This window comes from Puntigrus tetrazona, chromosome 3 (assembly GCF_018831695.1).
Source record: "Puntigrus tetrazona isolate hp1 chromosome 3, ASM1883169v1, whole genome shotgun sequence".
NCBI classification, from domain to species: domain Eukaryota; kingdom Metazoa; phylum Chordata; class Actinopteri; order Cypriniformes; family Cyprinidae; genus Puntigrus; species Puntigrus tetrazona.
This window is the reverse complement of record NC_056701.1, coordinates 8,630,120-8,645,962: the sequence shown is the minus strand read 5'-3', so window position 1 is coordinate 8,645,962 and position 15,843 is coordinate 8,630,120. Positions and strand designations below refer to the sequence as shown.

Here is a 15,843-nt window from a genome sequence, read left to right as displayed (position 1 = left end):
CTATAAAGCATCCCAGACAGAGCACATCCTTGTCTTATGCCCCTAAGAACTCTAAAGGGGGCACATAAGTCACCATTTACCTTCAGTAAACTTTCAACATCACAATATAAAACTTTTAAATTATCAATAAAAGCTTTACATTAAAACCAAAAGCTTTCAGAACATTCCATAAATAATTGTGTTCAACCCTGTCAAATGCTTTCTCTTGATCTATTGATACTAGCCCAAAATCAATGTCTAAAAGTTTACCAAATGTCAATAAAATCTCTAAGAAACGAAATATTATCAAAAATTTGCCTACCTGGTACACAATAAGTCTGATCAGGTGAATAATTTCTCCTAAAACCTTGCTTAACCGGTTTGCTAATGCTTTTGACAGAATTTTATAATCATTGCATAGCAGCGAGACAGGTCTCCAGTTCCTAATGTCACTCAGGTCTCCTTTCTTTGGCAGTAGAGTGAGTACTGCCTGGGCAGCTCAGTGGTAACTTTCCACTGCTCAAACTCTCGTTGATGACAGCAAGCAGATCTGCACCAATCTCCAGCCAAAAGGACTTATAAAAGTCTACAGATAGGCCATCTATTCCCGGTGCTCTGCCGCTTTCCATGTTCTGAAGGGCATTCTGTAGCTCCTCCAAAGTCAACACTCCACCAAGTTCACTGTTGGCATCATCTGATACCTGAGGAAGACCTTCAAAAAACACATTATCACCGTCTGACCTGTGTGTAAGCTCACTGCTATACAGTTCTTCATAAAATTCCATTGCTCTCTTACGAATCTCTGTATGATTCAACAAAAAAGTGCCATCTTTTGAGCGTAAGCCATATATAAGTCTTTTTTGACCATTTTTTTTCTCCAAATTAAAAAAGAATTTTGAAGGTATATCCATCCACTCTATGTTTTGAAAACGGGATCTGATCAGAGCTCCTTGTGCTTTCCGGTTTAAAAGTTCAGCCAATTCTTTCTTTTTTTGATCTAAAATCTTAATAAGCTCTTGATTTTGTTCAGTACCAATAGATTGTTGAATTTTCTTTATATCCTCTTCTAGACTTATCATTAGCTTAGTTAAGTCTTTAGTGATGTTGCAAGCGCACTGTTGACTCAATTGTCTTATCTGTGTTTTACCAATGTCCCACCATTGTTGCAAGGATTGGAAATCAGACTTTCTATTTCTAAAGTCGTTCCAAAAGAATTTAAAAATCTCTCTAAATTCTAAATCAGTTAATAAGCTATTATTAAAATGCCACATTGCACTTTTAGGCTTTATGCATCCCAAGGTTAAAAAAACACTGCACTAAACTGTGATCCAAAACTGACTGGAATAATAGAACAATCTCTGAAAATATTAAGTTGATGACTAAGACCATAAAATCTGTCCAACCTTGCTAAAGACAACATATTATTATGAGAATGAACAGGTATACTGTCTCTGTGTCTTATGAAAATTTTTCCATATATCTATTAAATCATGCCTTCTATCAATTGAACAAGTCTTTTCCTAGAAGCCATGTGAGGCTCGACATGATTCCTATCAGAGGCGTTTTCTGTACAGTTAAAATCCCCTCCCATTAAAAACACATCTTCACTGTTACAGTCACTTATGGCTTTACACAAAACATTTAGAAAAACCATTCTATCAGCTGCCTTTGTGGGAACATAAACACAAAACAAAACGTAAAAACGATTTTCAAATTGAGCTCTTATCTTCAAAAGTCTTCCTTTTACAATTTCTTCAATTTGATAGGAAACTGGAATCAAGTTCTTGGAGAACAAGACAGCAACACCACCACTTAAAGATGTGTTGTGGCTACAAATTGATAACCCATCAAATTCTCTTGCCCAATCAGCTTCATTTAAAGCATCACTGTGTGTTTCTTGTGCAAACAAAATGTCTATTTTTAATCTTGATTAGTTCATATAATTCAAACCTTTTCTTCCCTCTCGTGCTCCATTCAAATTAAGAGAAGCAATATGAAGATCTCTCATTAAAGAGAAGAAAAGGATACACAAGAAGCTAAACTATAGAGAATCATCTAAATAATAATAAAATATCTAATGTTTCCCATTACCAACATTGAAACCTAGTTGTACATTGACTTTGGTGAGAATCTTTTCAACCTGTAAATTTCTTGGTCAGAAAAAGGCCTTCACTTCTAAAAACTTTTGCTTTTTCAGCAAATTGTTTCAAGTCAGGAAAGTATTCTGTGATGCGTACGTTTCTTGCATTCTTGGTCGCTCCCAAGAAAAGTTTAATATCGTCTACACTGTAAGAATGATCTGGTAGCTCATCTTGAGACTGATCAAAGGAAATGCTACACTCAGAAAGATCAGTGTCACTTTCAGTATCAGTTTGACTCCCAACTTTTTCCATTTTTTGGATTTACTGTTATGGCGCTTGTTTCATTGTTCTTTTTCTGGTGTCTTGAAGACACACTCATCCTGTTCTTCCAGAAAACAATCTCCTAGCATCTCTATGTTTTGTATTTTGTCAGAACTCTGTTTATCACCTGAACCATCAGCTGACTGCATTTTATCAGACACTGAGTCTTCTTCCATCGCAACCACAGTTTGTCTTTCTTCATCTGTTTGTTTTGAAGTTTCTGTATTACCTAATAAATCTATTACATCCGCAGATTTTCGTACCGTATTTTCCCCAACTACGTTGGTTGTTGTAGGTATTTCCTCCGTAACAGTTTGCACTGTTTCCTTATCCTCACCTGTCCTTTCAACCAAGACCGATGAAACATTATGTTTTAATATTTCTTTTTTCCTCGGGCAAGCTCTGACAATGTGACCTATTTCACCACAGCTAAGGCACTTCATGTTGTTAGTTGTAGCAAAAATCGCGTGAGTTAAAATCCTCATGCTTAAAGTTAAACGTCAAGTCCAGCTCTTCTCGGTTATCCTTTATATCATAAACACGAAGCGCCTAAACGACACTACATGTTTTAGTAATGGCGATTTACAGCCGATCTGAATCATTTTTATTGGTGAAACTAGTTTGCCATATCGCTCCAACATTTGTGCAAGCACCTCATTTTTAATGAAAGGCGGTACATTTGAAAGGATGACTTTCTTTGACGGCGTGGACAACGGTAACACTGGAACGAACGCGTTGTCAATTACAACTCCACTTTCAACCACGGTGTTCGCTAATTCAACGGTTTTCAAAAAATGACAACCGCGTTGTTCATTCTGAAGCTGACACAACATTCTCACAGCCAGCCACCTCCCACCGCTAGACTACACTCCTCAACACTGGCCTTCGAGTCGATTTTCATTTGCATGACGCCGTGAGGAAGTCCAGGTTCCTCACACCTGAAGTCATTCTGCCAGTACTAAATACTGGCAGAAGACAACCTTCACAGACTCAACGCTAAATATAAAGAGAAAGATAGAGAAAGAGAAATAATTTTGTTTGGTACAGCGACCAAACAAAAGAATAATCACACACTCACCACACCCGTTCACACCCACTCCACACATCGCCAACAAACGCTCACGACCACGCATGCGCAGAGAGAGAGAGAGAGAGAGAGAGACAGAGAGAGAGAGACAGAGAGAGAGAGGAGAGAGAGACAGAGAGAGAGAGAGAGAGACAGAGAGAGAGAGAGAGAGAGAGAGAGACAGAGAGAGACAGAGAGAGACAGAGAGAGAGAGAGAGGGAGAGAGAGAGAGAGAGAGAGACAGAGAGAGAGAGAGAGAGAGAGAGAGAGAGAGAGAGAGAGAGAGAGAGAGACAGAGAGAGAGAGAGAGAGAGAGAGAGAGAGAGAGAGAGAGAGAGAGAGACAGAGACAGAGACAGAGAGAGAGAGAGACAGAGAGAGAGAGAGAGAGAGAGAGAGAGAGAGAGAGAGAGAGAGAGAGACATAGATGAGACAGAGAGAGAGAGAGAGAGAGAGAGAGAGAGAGAGAGAGAGAGAGAGAGAGAGAGACAGAGAGAGAGAGAGAGAGAGAGAGAGAGAGAGAGAGAGAGAGAGAGAGAGACATAGATGAGACACAGAGAGAGAGAGAGAGAGAGAGAGAGAGAGACAGAGAGACAGAGAGAGAAAGAGAGACAGAGAGAGAGAGAGAGAGAGAGAGAGAGAGACAGAGAGAGAGAGAGAGAGAGAGAGAGACAGAGAGAGAGAGAGAGAGAATAACACACACACACACACACACCTCTCACACACACACACAGCAGGCTCACCTTGGTGACAAAGTCCTGGTATCCGGGGTAGTATGTGGTGACGATGGAGAAGATGTACCAGTCATACTCCTCCATGATGTTGAGCATCACAGAGGCCTGCTGCTCGATGGAGGGCCCGAACTGAAAGAACATGGAGTTATCGTCCTGCAGAGAGATACACACACACACACACACACACACACACACACACACACACAAGACACACTGATTAACTCCACTGTACATTACATTAACATTAACATCATGACTGACTGCAGAGCTGCTTTATGTGAGAAGTGCTAGAGCAGGTGGTGATCACATGACCTGCAAGATCACATGACCAGACATTCTCTCTCACTCACACACACACACACACACACACACACACACACACACACACACACACACACACACACACACACACACACACACACACACACACACACACACACACACACCGTTTAGGGCTCCTGTCACTCACCTGTGTTTGTGCCTTATGTCACACATATTGTGTGTTCTCTAATTAAACTCTTGCACATGTAATTAGTCCTTACAGCTTAATTAGCTCTGACCTCATTCTAACGCTCATTTTTAATTAAATAGTTGGCTCCTTTTAACGAGACCATTAGAGACGCTATTAGCGCCTTAACCAGACCAACACAGAGAAACTACATGAGACACGAGCGGAGAACACTGTCACGCTAAAATAAATGATAATACAATCCATAATCCATAATAATGCTTGCTCCAGTGACAAAGTCCTCCTGTCCTCTCATAAAAATATTAGTTTAGATTGTTTTGTAAACTCTGATCAACACAGATTTCTCTCCTGATTCAGATCAGAACACTTTTCACTGTAGAAGGAGTCAGATGGAAGTGTTTTAGGTAAAAACATCTTGATGATGGATTTCGACTTTTGTCTTAAAGGTGTTTAATTTCATTTCATTAAATGTTATCTATTAAACAATATTAGCATTACAGTTACTAACATGATGAAATAATATATGAAATGTTCAAATACAGAATAGATAATGTGATTCCAGATAGAGAGCGATGGTCTGAGGTGTATAACAGCCTCTCTCACACACACACACACACACACACACACACACACACACAAGAGCAGTTCTTCCGCTGTCACACTGTGGCTACACACTGCTTTGGCAGCTGTGCTTCTCTCACTGACATCAACACACACACATCAACACACACACACACACACACACACACACACATCAACACACACACACACACACACACACACACACATCAACACACACACACACACACACTCATTTCAGTCACATTCTGATAAGCTCCTGAATTATGACAGATTTTTTAAATTTATATTAGATTTTAAAAATATTCCTGTAGTTGTGTAATATTCATTCTCAGATGAAAACGTCACATTATTTCTCCTGATGTAAAATGTGAATACATTAAATTTGATGTCATATAATTGCAGTTCTTCTTTGTGTTTTCATTAAAATAACCAGCATTTCTCAGATCTAAAAACATTAACACACTTTAGTTTCTGTTCAATAAATGTTTTTTTAAGCTGATGTAATTCTGCAGTTGAAAGACCTATAGATGTATTCCATGATTCGTGATCAATTTTGTGATCAACAACAACAACCAATTTTTTTCGCCGCTGAACTCTTAAACCTGAGCTTTGCCCAAATTCAAGAATTTCCAATAAATGTATTATCTTTAAAAGAGGTCCTCACTAAAATAATGTTTAGTAAAGTTCACGCAGCAACAGTGTGTGTGTGTGTGTGTGTGTGTGTGTGTGTGTGTGTGTGTGTGTGTGTGTGTAGTGAACAGATTGTGGTATCCTGACAGCAGGCATCTTTGGCACAGAGCTCTGTGTAATTGACTGAGCACAACTCATACTCTCATTCAGCTGTCTCTCCTCCTCTCTCTGTGATGATCAGCAGACAGCAGGACAGAGGAAGGACGAACAGAAGGAGAGAGAGAGAGAGGGAGAGAATGCTGTCTGATACGAGAGAGAGAGAGAGAGAGAGAGAGAAGAGAGAGAGAGAGAGAGAGAGAGAGAGAGAGAGAGAGAGAGAGAGAGAGAGAGAGAGAGAGAGAGAGAGAGAGAGAGAGAGAGAGAGAGAGAGAGAGAGAGAGAGAGAGAGAGAGACAGAGAGAGAGAGAGAGAGAGAGAGAGAGAGAGAGAGAGAGAGAGAGAGAGAGAGAGAGAGAGAGAGAGAGAGAGAGAGAGAGAGAGAGAGAGAGAGAGAGAGAGAGAGAGAGAGAGAGAGACAGAGAGAGAGAGAGAGAGAGAGAGAGAGAGAGAGAGAGAGAGAGAGAGAGAGAGAGAGAGAGAGAGAGACAGAGAGAGAGAGAGAGAGAGAGAGAGAGAGAGAGAGAGAGAGAGAGAGAGAGAGAGAGAGAGAGAGAGAGAGACAGAGAGAGAGAGAGAGAGAGAGAGAGAGAGAGAGAGAGAGAGAGAGAGAGAGAGAGAGAGAGAGAGAGAGAGAGAGAGAGAGAGAGAGAGAGAGAGAGAGAGAGAGAGAGAGAGAGAGAGAGAGAGAGAGAGAGAGAGAGAGAGAGAGAGAGAGAGAGAGAGAGAGAGAGAGACAGAGAGAGAGAGAGAGAGAGAGAGAGAGAGAGAGAGAGAGAGAGAGAGAGAGAGAGAGAGAGAGAGAGAGAGAGAGAGAGAGAGAGAGAGAGAGAGAGAGAGAGAGAGAGAGAGAGAGAGAGAGAGAGAGAGAGAGAGAGAGAGAGACAGAGAGACAGAGAGAGAGAGAGAGAGAGAGAGAGAGAGAGAGAGAGAGAGAGAGAGAGAGAGAGAGAGAGAGAGAGAGAGAGAGAGAGAGAGAGAGAGAGAGAGAGAGAGAGAGAGAGAGAGAGAGAGAGAGAGACAGAGAGAGAGAGAGAGAGAGAGAGAGAGAGAGAGAGAGAGAGAGAGAGAGAGAGAGAGAGAGAGAGAGAGAGAGAGAGAGACAGAGAGAGAGAGAGAGAGAGAGAGAGAGAGAGAGAGAGAGGAGAGAGAGAGAGAGAGGGTGTCAGGAGAAGCCCCAAATATGTGTCCTAGTTCTGTGCTCTTTAAAGGGGAGCACACATGATACAGTCACTATATAAACCAGGGCACAGAGAGAGAGAGAGAGAGAGAGAGAGAGAGAGAGAGAGATGGAGAAACAAGTGAGACTTTCTCTCTCTTTGCTGAAGGTCAGACACCGCAGGTCATTCAGTCTGACCTCTGACCCCTCAGACTCCCTGTCTATCATCACAGCAGCACGTCTTCATCACAAGGACAGCTTCAACCGGTCACTTATCTCACGCCTTTGAGTCTCAGATCCAATTATATTTCAGATCAGTAAAAAAAATTGAAGGGTGAGGGTAGAAAATGTGTTTTTTCAAACAAAAAAAAAAATTTTTTTCAGTTCCATTGCAAAACTAATAAAATGTAAACATTATTAAAAGCAATTGGACTCTCAGCAATAAAATAAGAAAAAAATAAACTAATTACATGCACAGATAAATGCAATAGAATAACTTTAGAATGTTTTCAGTGTGAAAATAGTGTGTAAGTATCGAATAAATTTGACTCTTTGACTTTTTCTTGAGCTTGAACGGTTTAAAGTCACTTACATGTCTACAACGGCAAGGCATCACTGTATGGGAGTTAAACTTTACTGTTAATCCAAGAACCGTGGGGCCTGGTCCGAGCAGCTTACAGATCAACTATGATCTGTTTAAACCTGAAGAATACATAGAGACTCAGCTTCACTAGCTTCACCATCGGTTTAATCTAGACGCAGTCCATATCTCTAGACAGCGAGCGGTTGTAGAACTTCAGGGGGCTGAGCCTTAGAGAAACATAACTTACTCAAGTATGCCTGTTAAACTGTGTGAAGGAAATACACAAATACATATTAAAGCTGCAGAGGTTACAGATTTAAAATTTTTCTCTTGTTGTTTGATAAATATTATCAACATTATATTGATGTTCATGATAACAACAAAAGACAATACTTTATTGAACCTTTTCTGATAAGAAGTGAGCAAACTCAAGTATTTTTGACAGTCGATCTGTTCAGTCCTCTCGTTTTAACGCACAGCAGTTTTTTGTCTGGCAATCATATTTCTAATTTGATGCTGTATTATGTTGATTCTGGCACCCAACATTGCAACAAGATTATATTTTAAGCTTCTTATGTAGCTGAATCTGCATTGTTTTATATGGGCTGCTTTTAAAGTAATAGTTCACCGAAAAATGAGTTCCGGTTTCTTGGTTGATTTCTGACTCAACGCCTTTATGCCAAACGTCGAGTCATAGGTCAGCAAAGAAGACAAAAATTTAAGTTGTGATAGACTGAAAGTGATCTAAGCGAGCACAGCTCCTCACAATTAACAGACTCTTTGTCCACAATTTATTGTTGAAGTTGTGCTAATACGACTGCACCAACAACTTTACAGAAGATCTGCTTCCTTCCTGGAAGACGAAAGATGTTCAAAAGGGTTAAGGCCTCCACGTAACAACTAGCCGTTTCATCCATTATGCATCTCTGAATGTTTTCATTAAGCTAAGCAAAGTTTCTTTCATTTATTGCTTAATGCTGTGATGTCAAACATGTTTCAGATATTGCTCATTGTTTCAGGTTAGTTCAGTTATGTTTGCTAGGCATGTTAAACACTATTTGGAAAAGGGTAAATGCTGTTTCCTAAATCTAAGTATTGACCAAATCTAGTACTGTTTAAAGGGGCCTGCATTTCAGTGTGGAGAATCCCTCAAAGTAAAATAAATAAATAAATTTCATCATATTAATACAGGGGAGAAAAAAACAATAATTAAACACTGCATCACTGAAGTTTCACTGACTGTTTGAGGATCCAATTGTGTTACTAATTTAGACATTACAGAATAACAGGTTTCATAGACAATTGGATGAGTTTCTGGGGCAGACCTGACCTGTTGAAAAGAGATGGTCTTCATCCCTCCTGGGGTGGTGCCGCTCTTCTATCTAGAAATATGGCATATAGTCTTAGAGCTCCAACATGACCAACTAGTGCCCAGGTCAGGAAGCAGATTTTCTAACTGAGTTACTACTGGCTGCAGATAAAGTCTTAATTATTTTAGATTTTAATATCCATGTTGACAATGAAAAAGATGCATTACAATAAGCATTCTTAGACATTCTGAACTCTGTTGGGGTTAGAGAACATCTGTCAGGACCTACTCACTGTCGAAATCATACTCTTGATTTAATACTTTCAAATGGAATTGATATTAATGGTGTTTAAATTCTGCAGCAAGGTGATGATATTTCAGATCACTATCTAGTCCTGTGTAAACACCATATAGCTAAAACTGTAATTCTATAGTATGGTAGAAGCATCACTTCCACCACAAAAGACTGGTTTGTGATTAATCTTCCTGATCTCAATCCCTTAGCACATCCAATAAAGCAACTTGATGTAACAGAAACTGTGCACTCTTTTTTTTCTAGCACTTTAGATACAGTTGCTCCTTTACACTTAAGAAAGATGAAAGAAAACTATCTGACTCCATGGTATAATGACAACACACGCACCCTAAAGAGAGCAGCCCGGAAAATGGAGCGCAGGTGGAGAAAAACAAGACTAGGTATTTCGTATAGCCTGGCGGGAGAGTATCGTGTCATACAGAAATGAAAAAAAAACTGCTAGATGTGATTATTTTTAGACTCATTTAGAAGAACACAAACAAAATCCCAGTATTTATTGAATATAGTGACTAAATTATTGAAAAATAAACCATTAACAGGTGCTGACATTCCCTAATATCACAGCAGTAACTTTATAAACCACTTTACTTCTAAGATTGCTTCTAAAACCAGCAACATGTATATTAGACCCTATTTCATTTAAACTATTAAAAGCTCACACAAGAGCTGCTTCCAGAAGTCATAGATCCTATTTTGACTATTATTAATTTATTCATTAGGATATGCCCCCAAAACCTTAAAATTGGCTATTGTTAAGCCTTTCATAAAAAAAAACCCCACACATCTTGACCACAAAGACTTCGATATTGAGATTTGATATTGGTCTATAATTAGCTGTCAAAGATACAAGAAAAAGGTAGTATCCTCACAACTATATTCATTTTTAGAGAAAAATGGTATCTGCAAGGATTTCCAATCAGGTTTTAGACCGTACCATAGTACTGAGACTGCTCTCATTAGAGTTACTAATGACCTGCTTCTATCATCTGATCGTGGTTTTATCTCATTATTAGTGCTATTAGATCTTAGCGCAGCATTCGATACTATCGATCACAACATTCTCTTGGATAGACTAGAAAACTATGTTGGCATTAGAGGACGCGCCTTAGCATGGTTTACATCATATCTATCTGACCGCTATCAGTTTGTAGCATTAAATGAGGAGGTATCATATATACACTCTGTATAGTTAACAAGTGAAATATGGAGTTCCTCAAGGCTCAGTGCTAGGACCGTTACTTTTCAACCTGTACATGTTACCTCTGGGAGATATTATCAGGAGTCATGGTGTTAGCTTTCACTGCTATGCTGATGATACTCAGCTCTATATTTCAGCGCAGCCTGGTGATACACACCAAACTGAGAATCTAACAGAATGCATAGTCGATATAAAAAGCTGGATGATGAGTAACTTCTTAATGTTAAATTCTGAAAAAACAGAGGTGCTAATAATTGGACCTAAAAACCCCACATATAATAATCTAGAACACAGCCTATCACTTGATGGCTGCTCTGTTAATTCTTCATCATCAGTTAGGAACCTAGGTGTGCTGTTTGACCGCAATCTTTCCTTCGAAAATCATGTTTCTGTAAAACTGTGTTTTTCCATCTTAAAAATATATCCAAATTGTGAACTATGCTCTAAATTACTGTAATGCTTTAATGGGTGGTTGTTCTGCACGCTTAATAAACAAACTTCAGCTAGTCCAAAACCCAGCAGCCAGAGTCCTTACTAGAACTAGGAAGTATGATCATATTAGCCCGGTTCTGTCAACACTGCACTGGCTCCCTATCAAACCTTGAATAGATTTTAAAATCTTATTAATTACCTATAAAAGCCCTGAATGGTTTAAAACTTCAGTTGAGCTCTTATCACATTATAGTCTTCCATGTCCACTGCGTTCTCAAAACTTTGGCTGTTTGATGATACCTACGCTGAAAAAAAAAAAGTTGCCGTGAAATTTCCTGTTGTTGAAAATTCTACCGTAAAAAACATGGTAACAATGTTTAACTTTGACTGATATAAAGTTAATATACTAACCTACTAAAGTACTGAAATCTGTTTCGTACCTTTGTAATACACTGGTAAGCACCAAAAGCAAAAAGGTGGTGATGAGAAAGTCACATGATGAACCAAAGCCCATCACAAGCACCTTTTAAATGGTAACATACAGTATGTGTGAGGTGCACGGTGCCATTCACACCAACACTAGACATCATCGTGGTGAGATTCATTAAACCAAAATGTGCAAAAAACATCAATTTAACAACATTAGATGAAGCTTTCAACCCTAACAAACATAAATAATAAAAGAAAACTAAAAATGAAAATAGTGATTTAAAAAAAAAACCCATAAAACTGAAACTAAATTTGAAATGCAATGAACATAATTTTTACGTTTTTTCCTGTAAATTTTACAGGAATTTAAAGTTAACGATTTAAAAGGTTTTAACTGTAGCATTTTCATTTTTTAGCGGTAAGTAGATCAGCCTAAACTGGGAACACTCCCCATAACACACGATGATAACACGAATAGCATCTACGCTAATATTTCTTTCTTTCTTATTCTGTTTCTCAGTTCATATCCTGATCAGATGCTGGACCAGCACCCAGAGATGACCTTCATCAGAGACCAGAACACCTAGATGAACCTCGTGAACAGATCACCAGACACACACACACACACACACACACACACACACTCTCTCTCTCTCTCTCACTCACACACACACACAAGTCCTTTACACAATCTGTCATAGCCGTTTTTTAAAATCTGACTTGCTTAGTTGGGCCCATAACTTCTAGCGATTATCTGCAATTTGTTTACAGAGACAATCTCTGCATTTAATAAAAATTAAGTGTTTAGACTTGTCATTATACTTCGCTATCACTTTTCTCCTGTGCTTTGATGCAATCTGTACTGTTAAAAGCGTTGGTTAAATTAAAGTGATTGAGTCGTATTCTGCGCTCTCTGCTCTCATGCTAGCCTGCATGGACGGCCAGGGAGTGTTTGCTCAGAACAGAACCATTTCCCCAATCTAAAATGTATGCTATTCGTAAGTTATATTGACGGTAATGTTCCTGACTATTACCATTAGTCATAGTTATTGCAGGACACCTTATTCAAGCTTGCATCAGCTGACACATGTCTACCTATAGGATCATGACACCAATCATAATTCTCTTCCTAAGGTTCCCTTCACATTCAGCCTGACTGGTTCTGTTCTGTCATGCCAGCATAAACCTGTACAGACCAAAGTAAAGCAACACAACGAGCATAAACCTACAAAATCAGTATGAACCAGCACAAGCAATCAAAAACCAGCCTGGATCTCTAAGTACAAAGAATCATTCTAGCAGTGACAGAAAAATTGATTATTCCTCATGTCATTCCAAATATGAAGATATTATGAAGAACATAATATGGGGCTTAAACATCAGTGGAGCCCATTGACTTCTATTACACATGATCTGTCATTGTTCCACCGAAGACTGTAAATCATACAGGTTTGGAGGAGTAAATTTTGAGAGAACTACTCTTCTGTTGAGCTGCTTTACAGCTGAGCTGGAAGTTGTTTAATAATTGATGAATTTTGCAACATTACTACTAATATTTGCACATAACCATCTGTTTGCCTAGAGAAATGAACATACTGGGCCAGGCTTTGTATTTAAAGGTTTTTGACTAGAGCCGATCAACCCTCTCAAGTCTTGTTTTTATGACTCTGAAATGTTTTCTTTTTCTTCTTTTCATTAATTTTCATTAAAGCAAAATCCGTTTAGCTGCCTGCATGTTTGTTTTTCTTAGTATTTTTCTGAATAATACCCTTTGTGAAGCTGGTGGTTTGACATTGTGAAGGTTGTTGGCGGTTAGCGCTGGACAGGATGCGTGGGCTGAGCAGCGGTTCTTCATCTTCATCTTCATCTGCGTGTTTAGCAGAGAGAGAGAGACGAGCGCGGTGTGATTCCACAGCGTTTAGAGCTCATGGCCTTGTGTGTGTGGGCGCAGCTCTGACTCACTGCCATCCGACGGCGACCGGATCATTTTCTCTCAGTGTCTGATGCTTCCAGCTGCTAATCATCATCCTCACACACACACACACTGTCTCCCATCATGCATCTCTTCAGAATTACTGTACATTAGTGCTGAACTTTGGGGAAGATCGGATAATGTATGCCTGAGTTATAACAAATTCCTGTTTCGTGGCTGCCACAGACATGCCCTTCAATGAAAACTCAAGATCTTCAAAAATTAACATCACAAAGGGTTTTCGATTAACTGAGAAATTATGGTGTTGATTTGGAGTTTGTTAAAAAACTACATCTAAAAATGGCCCCAAAATTTGCAAAGAAAAAGGATTTCCAATTGGGTTTTGGATTTTTGCTCCAAAGAGACATTTTGTGGGTATTGTGTGTTACATGTGTCTACCAATTTTTGTACATGTACACAAAACCTAGCTCTCCCACTTCCGAAAACTATAACAGACATCATTTTCGGTAGCACCATTAGCGCAGGTACCTTAGCGGCCATGATCATGGAGGAGCCTCCCTTCACGCCCAGGATAGGGATGTGCGTCTGCGCGGAGATGAAGTCCAGGATCTGTGCGATGGCCTCCTGGTCGGTGTCATCTCCGAACACCACGCCCTGCAGCCAGTGCTCCGTCATCAGGTCGCAGATGCTTTTGATGATGCTCTTGGGGTCCGTCTCGTTCATGGTGAGCATCTCCACATTGGGCGCCAACGGCATGTGGCCGAAGTCGTCCTTGTCACGCGTGCCGGCGAGTGCCACCTCACTGGAGTTTCCCACCAGCACCACCGCGATGCTCAGGCCCTGCAGCAGCTTGGAGACGGGTGGATAATGCGCCACCGATGATGGGATGTAGTGGGCCACGCCCCCTCCGCCCCGCTCGCGCCGCGATTGGACGGCCAGCGGCAGGAGAAGAAGCAGACACACGGCCAGCAGCTGCTGCAGCGACGGGCAGGGCCAGTGACGCGAGGGCGGAGCCAGCACATGAAGCCACACCCGCCTTTCCTGAGAGGGTGGAGCCAAGCCACGGTAAATGCAGACGGACATGATGGAGGAGCGAAAAACCTGTGAGAAAAACAGACAGACAGAGTTACAGCTCAGCAACTGTCCTAAATGCAGATTCTGATCTGTGCAAAGATGACCTCTTTTTATTGTTCCTGAAGAGGGCAGGAGTTAATCAGTGAGGAGAAAGGAAATTAGTAAACGAGCACCTGGAATTCTGAATTTCACAGCATGTGCTAACAATCAGAAGATACATGGTTTCAGAGGAGAAACGCTTGTGTAGATATTAATATCATCCACTTCAAAAGATGTTGGAAATACGGAGTGCATTTGGAGCAAAGAGCCTGTTCCTGTCAAAACTGAACATCAGAGAACAAAAACTCACACTGAACGTCACGTGGGAGAAGAAGAGAGAGATGGAAAGACTAAAACCACTGTCAGAAAACAGTATTATCCCAAAGTTAAAAATCACACCGCAACTGGAAAAAAACTGCTGCAAGATTTAGAGCGATCGAACAACCAATATTCAATAAATTCAATAATTGATTAAAAACCAATTCAACATCCCTATGTTAAATATGGCCGTCATCCAAGTTATACAGATGACTAGTTACATATAATGTGCGTGTGTGTTTGTGTGTGTATATATATATATATATACATTATACTGAAAAAAATGGAACAATTACAACAGCAGAGACCGAAGGACAGTAACAGATGAACTAGACCTGGCCTGGCCCCGGAGCCCTGAGGTGTGTTTCAGAGAGCGAGAGGCCGGTGTCTGTGACACACATGAATAGTGCAGCAGCAGACGCTCAGCAGATCAATATTTGATGGGAGCGTTGCACGTCTTCAGCCTGTTTATTATGGATGAGATAAACTCTCCCCTGACGAGCAGAGAGCGACCCGCGCCTACACACCGTTACACAAGCGCTGCGATGATCTCCGCTGATGGACAGCCTGTGATTACTGAGAGCTGAGCGAGGACAGCTGACATCAGGACTAACACAGACTGTGTCTCAGTGTCTCAGTCAATGGAAGTCAATGGGAACCCAAATGTTCTTCACTGAGCCTTCTTTTGGGTTTTGAAGGACACAATCATACAGGGGTGGATGGACATTAGGGACAGTAAATGATTACTCTTAGAATGATTTGTGGCGTTTTGTACTGGACGTGACGAAGGAGAAGAAAGAGCTTGTGATGCAGAGACTGACACACAGTTCAGAGATCTGAGTCTGCACTTCTCTTGGCCACTCAGTTTCCATAGCAACCATTAAAATAGACCTCTCGATACAGTTGATGGCTTCACACACACACACACACACACACACACACACACACACTCAGGCTCCGCCCCTCTGCAGAAGCCGCTCACGTCACTGTAATTAGCATAAGAGAGTCCTGTTTATGAGATGAAACACACACACAC

The 15,843-nt window shown here is 40.4% G+C and overlaps 1 protein-coding gene across 1 annotated transcript in view; it reads right to left on the bottom strand.

Annotated features, from left to right (window-relative positions):
* LOC122341890 (glutamate receptor ionotropic, NMDA 2B-like) overlaps positions 1–15,843 on the bottom strand; it is a 44,237-nt gene that overhangs the window by 14,554 nt on the left and 13,840 nt on the right. The window contains 2 exon segments of the mRNA XM_043235571.1: positions 4,190–4,333; positions 13,905–14,477. Of these exon segments, the coding sequence (XP_043091506.1) occupies positions 4,190–4,333; positions 13,905–14,459 (699 nt within the window). The 5' untranslated portion in view covers positions 14,460–14,477.